The sequence below is a fragment of the Theropithecus gelada genome, chromosome 1, assembly GCF_003255815.1.
Source record: "Theropithecus gelada isolate Dixy chromosome 1, Tgel_1.0, whole genome shotgun sequence".
Lineage (NCBI taxonomy): Eukaryota > Metazoa > Chordata > Mammalia > Primates > Cercopithecidae > Theropithecus > Theropithecus gelada.
In genome coordinates, this window is record NC_037668.1 from 191,351,242 (window position 1) to 191,365,467 (window position 14,226).

General features: G+C 35.8%; 1 protein-coding gene across 1 annotated transcript in view; it reads right to left on the reverse strand.

Annotated features, from left to right (window-relative positions):
* The window catches only part of RABGAP1L (RAB GTPase activating protein 1 like), an 802,566-nt gene that overhangs the window by 299,045 nt on the left and 489,295 nt on the right, over positions 1-14,226 (reverse strand). Inside the window, exons 16-17 of the mRNA XM_025368997.1 lie at positions 8,079-8,204; positions 5,144-5,287 (exon numbers count right to left, since the gene is read on the reverse strand). Coding sequence (XP_025224782.1) covers positions 5,144-5,287; positions 8,079-8,204 — 270 coding nt within the window. The remainder of the gene's footprint in view (positions 1-5,143; positions 5,288-8,078; positions 8,205-14,226) is intronic.

The window sequence follows — 14,226 nt, forward strand, 5'->3', positions numbered from 1 at the left end:
TGCATAGATACGTTAACCAAAAGACAAGTTCAAGAAAGTTCACAGGATTCACATGGAGCACTATTCATAATGGCCTTCTGGAAACTAGAAACAACTCAAATAACCATCAACAATAGAATGGGAGAATGGAAAACCAAACTATGCCTAAATGCAATGATATGGTTGAATCTTACAAACATAATGATGAGTGAAAAAAGTTAGACAGAAAATAGTTCGTATTGTACAATTCCATATACATAAAGTTCCAGAACAAGCAAAGCTAAACTATGGCATTAAAAGTCAGAAAAGTGATTACTCTTCAGAGTGTAGTTACTGGAAAAGTGCAGTGAAGGGAAAGAGGGTTTCTGAAATGCAGATAATGTTCCTTTTTGTTCTTTTTTAAATCTGGGTGCTGGTTACTTTATTATGTCCATTTTTTGAAAAATCATTAAGTTCTACATTAATTTTTGCACATTTTCTTTTATCTGTTGTTATACTTCAATAAAAAGTTATTTTAAAGACTGCAATGTTTTATTCTTGGTAGGTTAATAGCATAATATTTACAATATAAATGTAATACTATTAGACTTTTATCTTGCTAACCAGATAAAGGCAGATAATAAGATATAGCTTTGTTTTTTTAAAAATGATTTTTATTTCAGTTACTGACTAAAAGACAATCAAAAGAGATTTCACTCATCTTAATATAAGAAAATGTTTTTAAACTCTAGTTTCAAATCCCATTCCCATCCATCATTCTGGAATTAACTAACCCATGTTATTGTAATTCAGGTTTAAGCAAATATTTTAAATAAAACTATTAATAATTAGCAGTTGTTCACTCAGGCTGCATTGTCAAGGTCTATAAAATTCTTCTCTTTTCTGCTAAATTAGCTTTATTGCTTAACCTCAGAATGGATGAAGAAAACTTTAAAATAATATAGCTTAGGAAAGCATGTCATGATACGTCTTCTAAGCATAAAGTTTCAAACTCAACGTCTTTCTTTTTCGCTTTGCAATAGGATCTTTGAGTAAACATGTTGCATGTGTTAAAAATCAGAATGTAAAACTCTGAAAAGTCAACACTTTTCTACCTGAGAGTTTCCCGTCCTTCCATTTATAACTAAACATTGAGTTGTAACCTCAAAATTTAAATTGTTTTCTTAAAAACAGAGAATATGACAAAAACAAATACCTATGGATTATCTATTTAAGACTGTGTTACCAATTCTTAGAGTATGTCATCACATATGAAATAATAGCTTTTGATATAAATATTTTATTAACTACAAGAAGGAAAGGGGCAAAAAGAAAACACAGACATGCAGGAAATAAAAGTTTATTTAAAAATTTCCTTTGTAAAATAATTCTTGACAAAGATGAGTTAGTGGAAAGAATAAATATCCTGAGGCACACTACAATATTGTTTCCAATAGGTTATTCTGAAAAGCAATTTTACTGTTAAAGGATGTTACCATTTACTTCCCTGAATATCATGATGCTATGATTACAACCTATGTTTTGAAAAGTTTTCCAACTTCCTTAAACAGCTGTAGAGTACAGGTTTAAGGGGAGAAAAAGTAGTAACTATGATGTTCTTATTAATATTAATGAACATTATGACCTTTCAAACACTGATTTTAAGTCACAGTTGACAAGTGATGGGAAGGCTAATAAATTTACTTATCTTTTCTGTAGCACAAACTGCTAGTTTTCTTAACTGACATTAGAAATTCATGTATCTTCAAGATAAAATTTGAATCTAGGTTCCAGAAAACCCATGGACAATGTTCCAATGCCATGGGTGCCACCATTCAGGCAGACAACTTTAGAAAGTCACCATCCCAGTGAACTGAAGGGCAGAGATACCACTCTATGAAAAGTGGTTGAGAAATCACATTTAGTTGGTTATGATTAAGCACATTAATTTTATTCCCTTTTCTATAATGAACACTATAGAACCAATCTAGTATGAAATTAATCTCTTTCTGCAAAAATTGTGAAGCAATAATAAATATTTGCAAGCTCATACGATGTATAATTCAAAAACTGTTAAAATGTCATATCCCCACTTTCCTATTTTTATGAAATACCATGAAATACTAAACTCAGCTCAGTACCTAAAAAGTCTATGAATATTTATCAAAACTTTTAACATTAGCTTATTTTAATATTCTAGAACTCAAAGATGTGAATTTGGTTTATACTTTCAAAGAGCATTGCCCTATAAAATAGCAGAGTTGGAACTGTTCACTATACCAATTTTGATAATCAGGTAGAGTTTTTGGTACAAATGACCAAATATGCTTTGTGAATATTGTGATCACACCATGTTGACTTTGAAAAAAGTTTCAGCTCCAAGTTCCGAATTCTTCCTTTAAGATACATTTAGAAATGCATTTTACAAATTTGTAAGTAAAACAAGTCGGAGAATTAACATATTATAGATCAGATCCTCTAGCTGTTATGTATTCAGGATTTGGAAACCTATTCTGCGAGCACGGCAAGTCACTGAACCCTTCTTTATCAAAGTACAGTACAAATGATTAAAACTCTTACATGCTTACAAACGCCCTGTGACCTTCAGGTATTATGCAAGTACTAACTAAAGCCATTGAAGAGCAAAAGACCAGCCTTGCCTGCATATATAACTGTTACTGTTTTAGTAGGCTGAGAAGTAACATTTTTATGCTTTATATAGCTTATACATTGCATCTTTTAAAATCTTATGTTTAAATTTAAACTTCTAATTCCTAGTGTGAATAAAATCATTAGACTTTCCCTTTAAGAAAGAGGAATCTGGCAGGACTCAGTGGCTCATGCCTGTAACCTCAGCACTTTGGGAGGTTGAGTTTGAGAACAGCCTGGCCAGCGTGGTGAAACCCCATTTCTACTAAAAATACAAAAAATTAGCTGGGCATGGTAGTGTGTGCCTGTAGTCCCAGCTACCCGGGAGGCTGAGGCAGGAGAATTGCTTGAACCGGCAGGTGGAGGTTGCAGTGAGTCGAGATTGTGCCACTGCACTCCAGCCTAGGTGACAGAGCGAGACTCCATCTCAAAAAAAGGAAAGAGAAAAGAAAAGACCAGACCAGACCAGAAGAGAAAAGAAAAAAGAAAAAGAAAAAGAAAGAGGAATCTTTAAACAACTCAATAACAACAGAAAAATCAACTAGCCCCATTAAAAAGCGGGCAAAAGACATAAACAGACGTTTTTCAAAAGAAGATATACAAATGGCCAATAAGCATATGAAAAAATGTTCAACATCACTAATTATCAAATAAATGCAAATTAAAACCATAACATGATATTATCTTATGACAGTCAGAATGGCTATTATTAAAAAGTCAAAAAATAACAGATGTTAGTGAGGATGTAGAGAAAAGGGTCCACACTGCTGGTGAGAATGTAAATTAGTACAACCTCTATGAAAAACAGTATGGAGATTTCTCAAAGAATTAAAAATACAACTACCATTTGATCCAGTAATCCCACTATTGGGTATCTATCTGAAGGAAAAGAAATCATTGTATAAAAAAAGATATGTGCACTTGTATGCTTATCACAGCACTATTTATAATAGCAAAGATATGAAATCAGCGTAAGTGTCCATCAGTGGATGATTAGATAAAGAAAACATAGTATATACATACAATGTAGTATTATTCAGCCATAAAAAAGAGTAAAATCGGTCAGACGTGGTGGCTCAAGCCTGTAATCCCAGCACTTGGGGAGGCCGAGGCGGGCGGATCACGAGGTCAGGAGATCGAGATCGAGACCATCCTGGCTAACATCATGAAACCCCGACTCTACTAAAAAAATACAAAAAAATTAGCTGGGTATGGTGGTGGGTGCCTGTAGTCCCAGCTACTTGGGAAGCTGAGGCAGAAGAATGGCGTGAACCTGGGAGGCAGAGCTTGCAGTGAGCTGAGATCGCACCATTGCACTCCAGACGGGGCAACAGAGCAAGACTCCATTTCAAAAAAAAAAAAAAGAGTAAAATCATGTCATTAGCAGCAACGTGGATGGAACTGGAGGCCATTATCTTAAGTAAAACAACTCAGAAAGTCAAATACTGCCAAATAATGTGTATACATGGACACAGAATTTGTAATAGACATTGGAGACTCACAAGGGACAGTGAGAAGGGGATAGGGGATAACAAATTAGTCAACAGGTACAATGTGCATTATTCAGGTGATGGTTACACTAAAAGCCCAGACTTAACCACTACACAACATATCCATGTAGCAAAACATCACTTGTACCCCTTAAATTTATACAAAAAAAAATTTTTTTAAAGGAAAGATGCTTACCTTAAGAAGCATAGTAGGTACAAAACTGTCTAGAGTATATATTAAGCTTATAATCACGTAGATAAGCTTATATTTTTGATTAGTCCTGCTTTTTAAGATAGCTGTATTTTATATACATTTATACTGTCATTGAAAATATACACTTCTTATCTGGCAAATTCCCCATTACTGCTAAGATTGTCAAACATTTTGACGAGCAATATAAGCTGTATACATGCATAATACTGTTTATTTCTTTAAAAGAGTAAAGTAAATAAAGATAGCCACCTAAGGAACTAAATGCAATAAAATACACAAATATAAACACCTAAGAAATTTTACAAACTAATTTTTGAAATATTCTACTGTATAAAAATATAATTATGTGACATAATAGCTTTAGTTTATCATTTGTCTCATCATTTGGCAGCAGTCCCAAACAGGATAAACAGAAAGATATCTGATGAATTGAGAAATTAGTTATTATAAAAATCTTATTTATATTCACTCTTGGAGTATAACTCATTAATATTAAAAAACACCCAATTCCAAATTCATTTATTTAACCTTAAAGGCACTGTATACTGATAAAACATTATTACACAGATATAGAATTATTATGAATTTCATTATGCAAATTTAATCGCCCATTTTACTTTGCAGGAATTATATATGCCTTAATATTTTCATTCCTCAGAAATAATAAAATTAAAATTAAAATAGTTTTTACTGAAAATTCAAATACAACTTTTTGGTCAGTGAGTATTTATGGCTTAATGTCACAGGCAAAAACAAAAGGAAGAAAATTGTAACCATTTTTAGTAGAAGCTACTTTCTATTTTGGCTTAGTGAAAGATGGGAGTCACTCTACCTCACAAAGCAGTAAGTCAATGATGTGGAACACCATGCAGAGTGGGAACTTGGCAGTAAAAAGAGTGAGAAACCACTGGGATGCATACATATGAGCTTCCAGGTTCAGATCACAAAAATGGCTATGCAGGTCCGGTAGCTGTTCCTAAAAGTCAAAGTGGAAAATTTAGGAAGAGGAGCAATGAGAAGCTTGCAGCAGAACAATGAAGTTCCTGCCACAACTACAGCTTTCTGTGATCGCTGTAACTGTATTCTAGTATTGGTTGTCTTTTATATAACTGCGCAGAAGTGAAGACAGCAGGTGAGAATTAGGGATATGACAGATAATTGAGGAAAATAAAAAGAGACTTAAGAAAGACTATCTCTTGCTCACTTGACTGTTCTTGTTTCTTGCAAAACGCTCATTCTACAAGAGCATCTGTAGTCTAATGAGTATCTTGACTCCAGGGTCAAGTCATAGCATCCCCATTCAGGGTTAATTTTTTTTTTTTTTTTTTTTTTGAGATAGAGCCTTGCTCTGTCATCCAGGTTGGAGTACAGTGGCATGATCCTGGTTCACTGCAACCTCTGCCTCCCAGGTTCAAGTCATTGTCCTGCCTCAGACTTCTGAGTAGCTGAGATTACAGGCATCCTCCACCAACCCTTGTTATTTTTTGTATTTTTTACTACATATAGGGTTTCACCATATTAGCCTGGCTGGTCTCGAACTCCTGACCTCAAGTGATCTGCCCGCTTTGGCCTCCCAAAGTGCTGGGATTACAGGTGTGAGCCCCTGTGCCTGGACCAGGGTTCAATTCTTAACTAGCTAGAAAAGAAATGTATCTTCTCTTTGGAAATCATCTAATGCCAACATTATCTGAGGTCTATGATATTTCAGTATATTTCTTGAACACTTAGAAATTTCCAAAGTATGACAAACTATTTAGAAATCTGTCTTCAACATATTAAAAATGGCAAAGCAGGCCGGGCGCGGTGGCTCAAGCCTGTAATCCCAGCACTTTGGGAGGCCGAGACGGGCGGATCACGAGGTCAGGAGATCGAGACCATCCTGGCTAACACAGTGAAACCCCGTCTCTACTAAAAATACAAAAACTTAGCCGGGCGAGGTGGCAGGTGCCTGTAGTCCCAGCTACTCGGGAGGCTGAGGCAGGAGAATGGCGTGAACCCGGGAGGTGGAGCTTGCAGTGAGCTGAGATCCGGCCACTGCACTCCAGCCTGGGTGACAGAGCGAGACTCCGTCTCAAAAAAAAAAAAAAAAAAAAAAAATGGCAAAGCAAAGAAAGTGTGCAAGGGTATAATATATAAAATTGGATATCTCCTAAAAATGCCTTTATGGTAACTTTATTTTTCCCCAATTTAAACAAGCAAATGGTTTTCAAAAGCATGAACAGCAAGGTACGAAGTATTAGCATAGTTATTACCATAACTGAAAGACAAAGGCAAAGTCATGTAATAGCCCACCTCCATTTTGTTTTCATCAATAGACCACAAAAAGAAGAATAAAAAAACAAAATAAACCATTCATTGAACTACATGCTCTCTTTGAAAAATAGCCAAATGTGCCCATTAAGTACTTCAAATGGAATGTCCAAATGCTCATTCAGTTAACTGAAAAAAAAAGTGCTAATAGAAAAATGTGGTTGAGATTCTTCATAGGACCACAAATTTGTTCTTTATTAGGTATATTTACTTGATTCTCAAAGCCCTTAGGAATACTGACCTTTGAAAATATATGAACTTTTTTGTAAATAAAAGGCAAAAACTGAATAATCCCAAATATTTACTTGGTAAAATTAAATCGTTAAAAAGGAGCTTATTGCTTTTAATATCCATACTTACCAGATTCTTCTACACAGTCTTTTTCCTCCTTAATGCCCATTTGTCATTGTACTTATGGCTCGTTTTACATCCCTCTCTCCTTTTATTTCTTTTCAATTTTAAAGTCTTCTACCCTCCTACATTCCCTTCTCCGAATAAATTTTTCTTTTAACCTCACTGCAAATTCATCTTCTACTGCCCTGTTCTTCTACTCTTTCAGTCTCCTATTTGCTTCATTTCCCTCTTTAGACACCTACAGATCCCCTGGCAGTTCATATCAATGAGTTCCTACCAGCATCTTCTGCTCTCACATTCTACTAACCTCCTTCCTCAACCATTTTACCCTTCCCCAAGATGGAATCAATCCATCCATGTACTTCCTTCACATTTCTCTTGGATTCCCAACACCCCTTTTAGACAAAGTCACATAAACATGCCACATAGACCCATTATAAATTTAATATTATCAACTTCGGGTGGAACTCCAAAGTTAGTTAAAAATTCCTTTTGTCAGCTCTGGTCAATCACTTTGCCTGTGGTCACAATCTTTTTTACTATGTAATATTTGGTATATATAAAAGGATGTATGTTTCTCACACACATTTGTAAACACGTATTATAAAGCACAACAACAACATTGAAATTAGGAATTATATTTAAAAAATTTTAAATATATCCCTACAGTATTTCAGATATGTTTTATTGTCTTATGAATATCTTTCCAGCTTTTCCAAGTGTTCTATGTAGACCCAAATAAGGAAGTGGTGCTAATTAGTATGGAGAAAGCTCTTAGGTATTTCAATTTTTACTCTGTAAATATCTTCATTCCTCTACAAACAATACTTGGCAATCTCTCAACGATTAAACTCATTAGATTCTCACTTCAAAGTATGTTTAATTTGAACATTTAAAATGCGAGATATTTTTAAAATAGTAAAATGGTTAAATAAACATATTATGATAGACCAATGTAGATGCTGGTCTGAAACTAAATCCATTTACACTTTCTATAATATTCCATTAAACTTCTATAATTCATTATTGCTTACCAACTCTATTAGGCTTTTTCTATGACTCAACAAATCCCTGAGTGATAAAAGTTTCTAATTTTTATTTACCTGCATTAGTCTCTCCAACTGGTAGAATTTGCAATGAAGATCTTCAAAGTTGTTTTTGTAGAGGTCTCTCAAACCATAGTCGTACATGATTTTCACCAAAACACAGAATGCTTGTTCCTCTGGCATCTACAGAAAAACATATACATATACAACATAAATAAGTGGCATTTTGCCAGAATGTCAGAGAAGTTCCCTCATGTTATTAGTCCTCTGCATAAGTAGCTGAAGTCCTGGAGCGAATGAAGTCCTTCAGAGCCAGTCTTTGGCAGAATGACATGACCTCCTTACTTGAGATGAATTATCCTCTTTTGTTAATTTTAATCACGTTGTCATTCATTCATTAGGCCATCTTTAAAAATAGGCAATACACTCATGATTAAAAAAACCAAAGCACACTTTGGGAGGCCAAGGCAGGTGGATCACTTAAACCCAGGAGCTCCAAACCAGCCTGACTAACATGGCAAAACCCTGTCTTTACAAAAAATAAAAAAATCAGCCAGGTGTGGCAACATGAGCGTGTAGTCCCAGCTACTTGGGAGAATGAGGTGGGATGATTGCTTGAGCCTGGGAGGCGGAGGTTGCAGTGAGTGAAATCACGTCACTGCATTACAGCATGGGCGACAGAGTGAGACCCTGTCTCAAAAAAAAAAAAAGAAATCAAAACAATGTAAAAGGATCTAAAGGTAAAAGTCTCACTCCTCCCTATCATTATACATACACTAATCCCTGGTACCTACATCCCTCAACCTCTTTTGCATAACCTCATATCTACTCTTAATAATTTCTCCTGTATTCTGCCACTGATTATCTATGCAAATAAAATCATTACTTTTCTAATTTTATTTTGTCCCATCCTACATAAAAGATAATATTCTATATACATTGTTATACATCTTGATATTTTTAACAATATAAGTTGGAAATCTTTCTATCTCAGTATACAACGCGTTGTCTCTTTTCTTAAAAGCAATTACACAGTATTCCATTATATAGAATATATAGTACTATAGTTCATTTAACCAGTTTCCTATTGATACTTGAGATGTTCCTAATTTTTTAATCATAAAAAGCTTCAATAAACTTTGTATATGCATCATTTTGTACATATGCAAAAATGGGATGGGGTAGAGCACATTCCCAAAAAGGGGAATGCTGGGTGAAAAAATAAATGCATTTTAAATTTTGGTAAAGAGTGTGAGGCTCTCTTTCCTGAGTTTTCTTGATGCTGCTACTTTCTGTAAAATACAGTTTCAGGGAAATGGTCAGTAAACTCTAACATATTAGTTTTCTAAGAGGTATTTTTATCTGAATAGGGAATAAAGTCAGAAGTCAAAGGAACAAACCTCTAAACAGTGGTATCGACAGGTGAAAGAATATGGAAAAGGACATATCTAATATTCTAGAAATTACACCAAACATACAGAAAAAGTTGTACTTACTCAATGTCCCAGGATGTAACTATTATATAAACATCTACTTTAAATATTACTTCCTTGAAAATTTACATTTGGTTGATTATGGTATTTCACACATTTGTCAGACTAACTTCATACTTCAATAACTGAATCAGGTAGAGTTCCATTTATCCACTTAGAAATGCAGTTGTTTATTTAAAAGTTTATACAAATCAGCCACTTCTATTTTCCAATTATAAACCATAAAACACCCAAATTTGTTAAATAAGATCTCCAAAAGTTAAATAAATACACTACAGTGTTTTCATTTTGATTCTTTAAACATTTGCTTATTTTCTTCTTATCTATGAGTTGTTTGAGACCTTTTCAAAATTTCTGGCCACTGACCTCAGCTATTCAAGTTAGCAACTATTTTTCAGCTTCCATTTGGTTATTTAGGATACAATTACATTGTATTCTTTACTCCTTTGTCATCAAAACCTCAAGTGACACTAACTTGAACATATATGGCCAAGAATACTTCTCTTAACAAGTTGTAAGCCTCCTCATCTTCCTCTCAGATCTCTACTCAAATGTCTATACAAAACAGCTGCATGTAAAATAACTGTAGCCAGGCTCACGCCTGTAATCCCAGCACTTTGGGAGGCCAAGGCAGGTGGATCACCTGAGGTCAGGAGTTCGAGATCAGCCTGGCCAACATGAGGAAACCCCTCTCTACTAAAAATGCAAAATAGCTGGGCATGGTGGTGCGTACGTGTAATCCCGGGTACTGGGGAAGCTGAGGCAGAAGAATTGCTTGAATCCGGGAGGTGGAGGTTGCAGTGAGCTGAGATCGCACCACTGCACTCCAGCCTGGAGTTTTGAGACTCTGCTCAAAAGAGGAAAAAAAAAAAAAAAAGATAACTATAGCCAGTCCTAGAGACACTAATTCACTTAGGTCTTTCTCTTTCTAAGTAAATGACAATTAGTTGAATGTCTTACCATCTGGTATCTTATAAAGGGAATATGTTTTTATTTCTTTGAATGTGGTAAAATCATTAGGGCAAATAAAAGGTTTATGTGCCTTTTGGCATTCATACATATAGTCACGGAACAGACGAGGTGCAGGCACTGTTCTAGGCTTTAGGGATGCAGAGATAAAGGTATAGTGCCTCCCTAGGGGAAGAGTAAACAGGCAACTCAGCTTGAGTTTCACAAGGATGCAGAAGTCCTGGACTAGGGAATGTTGGATGTTGGAAGTAAACGTAAACATCAGAGACAATTTTGGAGGAGGCAGAGCTAGATGGCCAAATAGCAATCATCCTTCAGCAATCATCCTCCCACAAGAACACCAAATTGAACAACTATCCATGCAAGAAACACCTTCATAAAAAACAAAAATTCAGGTGACTGGTCACAGTACCTGGCTTTAACATGATATCAAGGAAAAAGGCACTGAAGAGGGTAGAAAAAACAGTCTTACATTGTCTACACCACACCTATCCTATACCCCCAGCATGTGTAGAGAAAGAATCCATGCACTTGGGAAAAGGAGAGTGCAGGGACTTTGCATTGGTACTCAGTGCTGCCCTGTCACAGCAGAACGCAACACAGGGCAGAATTTAGCAGGCACCCAAGAAGGAAGAATTTAGACTGGCCCCGGTCAGAGGGGAAGCCCCCTGGCAGACTAAAGTGCCCTGGTGTCCTGAACAAATTGAAAAGCAGTCTAGGCCACAAGTATTACAATCTTTCGGCAAGTCTTGCTGCTGTGCTTGGCTTGAAGCCAGTGAACTTGGGGTACATACGATCCAGTGAAACACCAACTGGGGTAGCCAAGGGATCAAATAGAAACAACAAAAAAAAAGCAAGCGTGGCTATACATACACCCCTTCCCCAACTCCAGGCAGGGCAGCTTGAGAGATACCCCTTTTCTGCTTATGGAAAAGAAAGGAAAGAGTAAAGAGGACTTTGTCTTGCAACTTGAGTACCGGTTCAGCCATAGTAACATGAAGCAGAGTCCTGAATCCCCTGAGTCCAGACCCTAGCTCCTGAACAGGATTTCTAGATCCATCCTGGGCCAGAAGGAAGCCTGCTACCCTGAATGTAAAGACCCTGGGGCCTTGAATAAACACCAGCAGTAACCAGGCAGTCGTCACTAGGTACCATGCTGGCTTCAGGTGTGACCAAGTGCAGTCGCAGCCATAGTAGCCAGTCCCAGCTGTGGTGGCTAGTGCTTGTGTCACCCTGCTCCTCAACTCCAGGAAGCCCAGCATGAGCTGGGCTTTATTTGGGGGAAAGTGAGAGAAGAGAAAAAGAGATTCTAGGAATGATGGAATTCTCTCAGATCTTACCCAAACCCACCAAGGCTCAATCTTTGCGAGTCTGCAAAAATTGCAGCATTATTTGGCTTGGCTCATCCCCTAATGCAGATATGACTTCAGTGACTAAAGACTTAGATCACAACACTTAATTCCCTTTAGAAAGCCTTCTCAAGAAGGATGGGTATAAATAAGTCCAGACTATGAAGATTAAATACCTAACTTTTCAATGCCCAAATATCGATGAACATCCACAAGCATCAAGAATACCCAGGAAAACATGACCTCATCAAACGAACTAAACAAGGTACCAGGGACCAATCCTGCAGTGAGAGATATGTGACATTTAAGAGAATTCAGAATAGCTACTTTGAGGAAGCTCAATGACTTCAAGACAACACAGAGAAAAAAATTCAGAATCCTATCAGATAAAGTTAACAAAGAGACCAAAATAATAAAAAATAATTAAGCAGAAATTCTGAAGCTAAAAAATTCAACTGACAAACTTAAAAATATATCAGAGTCTCTGAACAGCAGATGATCAAGCAGAAGAATTAGTGAGCTTGAAGACAGGCTATCTGAAAATATATAGAGAAAAACAACAATAAAAAGAATAAAAAGACATTAGGCATGTCTGCAAGATCTAGAAAATAGCTTCAAAAGGGCAAATCTATGAATTACTGACCATAAAGAGGAGGTAGGGGAAGAGATCAGAGTAGAATACTAGAAAATAAATGGACTGGAGTTGAAAAGTGATGCATAACAGTAGAGCTGCAGCACACCATTATATACCATTTTTATCATACAGATAAAACAGACAATGTAAATAATTTCAAGAGCACAGACAACAATAAAAAGTGGTAACATACTAAGAAGTGATGAATTTTGAGTACTTATTACTTTTGTTTTTAACATGAGTTATTTAACTGTAAATTTTTATCATTTAATTTTTAACAATGGCTGTGCTTAACAACTGGTTCACAGAATTCCTGAGAATTTAACAATTGGCTCTCAAAAGTTGGTATGATCTGGCTGTACATAGCACTGATATGACCATGATAAAGAGTTAGGAGTGTATTCTAAGTGCAGTGGGAAATCAGTGAAGAGTTTACAGCAGCAGATCTGATTTTTATTTTTAGTAAGGTCACGCAGCTGCTACCAATTCCTCATTAGTTCTCAATACTGAGGGACAAACTACATTTTGGTTTAGTGAGAATCTATCACTTTTCTTTTGTATAAAGGTAAAATCTACAAGAATCTATATTCAATCATTCCCCTCAAAGTTTTGCCCAGAAACAGATCATGAATATACAAAAGGCGTTGCAGGGGAAAAACATGATTTTGGAATTATACCAATAGATGTTAATTTCAGGTAAGGTTTTAATTACTTGCTGGGTGATCTTGAGCAGGTAACCTCTTTTAATGCCTAAGATTTTTTACTTCTAAAAAATTAGAAATAATAATACCTATGTCATAGGGATACTACAAGTATTAAATGAAATATATTTAAGAGACATATGCATATTGTTGGCAATCACTAAATGTAAATTTCTCTTCTCTTTCCTTCCTTAAAGACAGAGACTCTGTCTTATACATCGACAATTACCAAAGTGCTTTATACAAGGATATTCAAAAGAATAAACAGATGCATAGGTAAAATTTTTACTCTAAGATCCTTCTGTTAAAACGATTTGCTGGAATTTAAGTTCTTAACATGAAGTAGCAAAAATGTGCTGCTTTTCATATAAATGACAGCATTTCTTGTGTATCAGTAGGAAGAACGTCCCCCTCCTCCTCCCCCTGCTTTTTATGACTCAAATAGTGACAAGCTGCACTTTCAAGGTTCTCCACATAGTTTTGTATACAAGCTCAGAGGGGATAACCGGGTTGGGGTATACTCTATAGCACAGCTCTGCCTTTAAAATATTACTGATCTTTTAAAACTGATCATAAGTGGCACTTTGTTATTTCTCTTTAACCTCAGGAGACTCTTGCTTTCTCTGAATCCCAAAACTTTGTTGTATACCGTTATAGTTATCTGTGCGCTTCTAACCTCTAAACACTACTGTAATGTTGTACTCCCCACTCCACAACTCTTAGCATAAAACCTTCAATAAATATCAAGTGTTAAATATTTCTTTAAGATAAACTAGCTAAATTCTGAATACATCTGCCTTTTTAATGAAGTCATGCCACACAAGTAGGGCAATCTGTTGGTAACTGCCAACAAAAATGTAGAAGGAAAGTATTGGTGTGAAGGCTAGAAGCAAGGGGCAGCCAAATGCAACTATATTCGAACTTGATTTCTTATAATTCTATTCCAAATGCTAAATATGAAAAGCCTTTATCTATATTTTGTATTGACTATTCAGCTTATCCCTCAATCGGCATAAAGAAAATCAACCGAGATGTGAGATGCAATGCTAGGTTGTACTA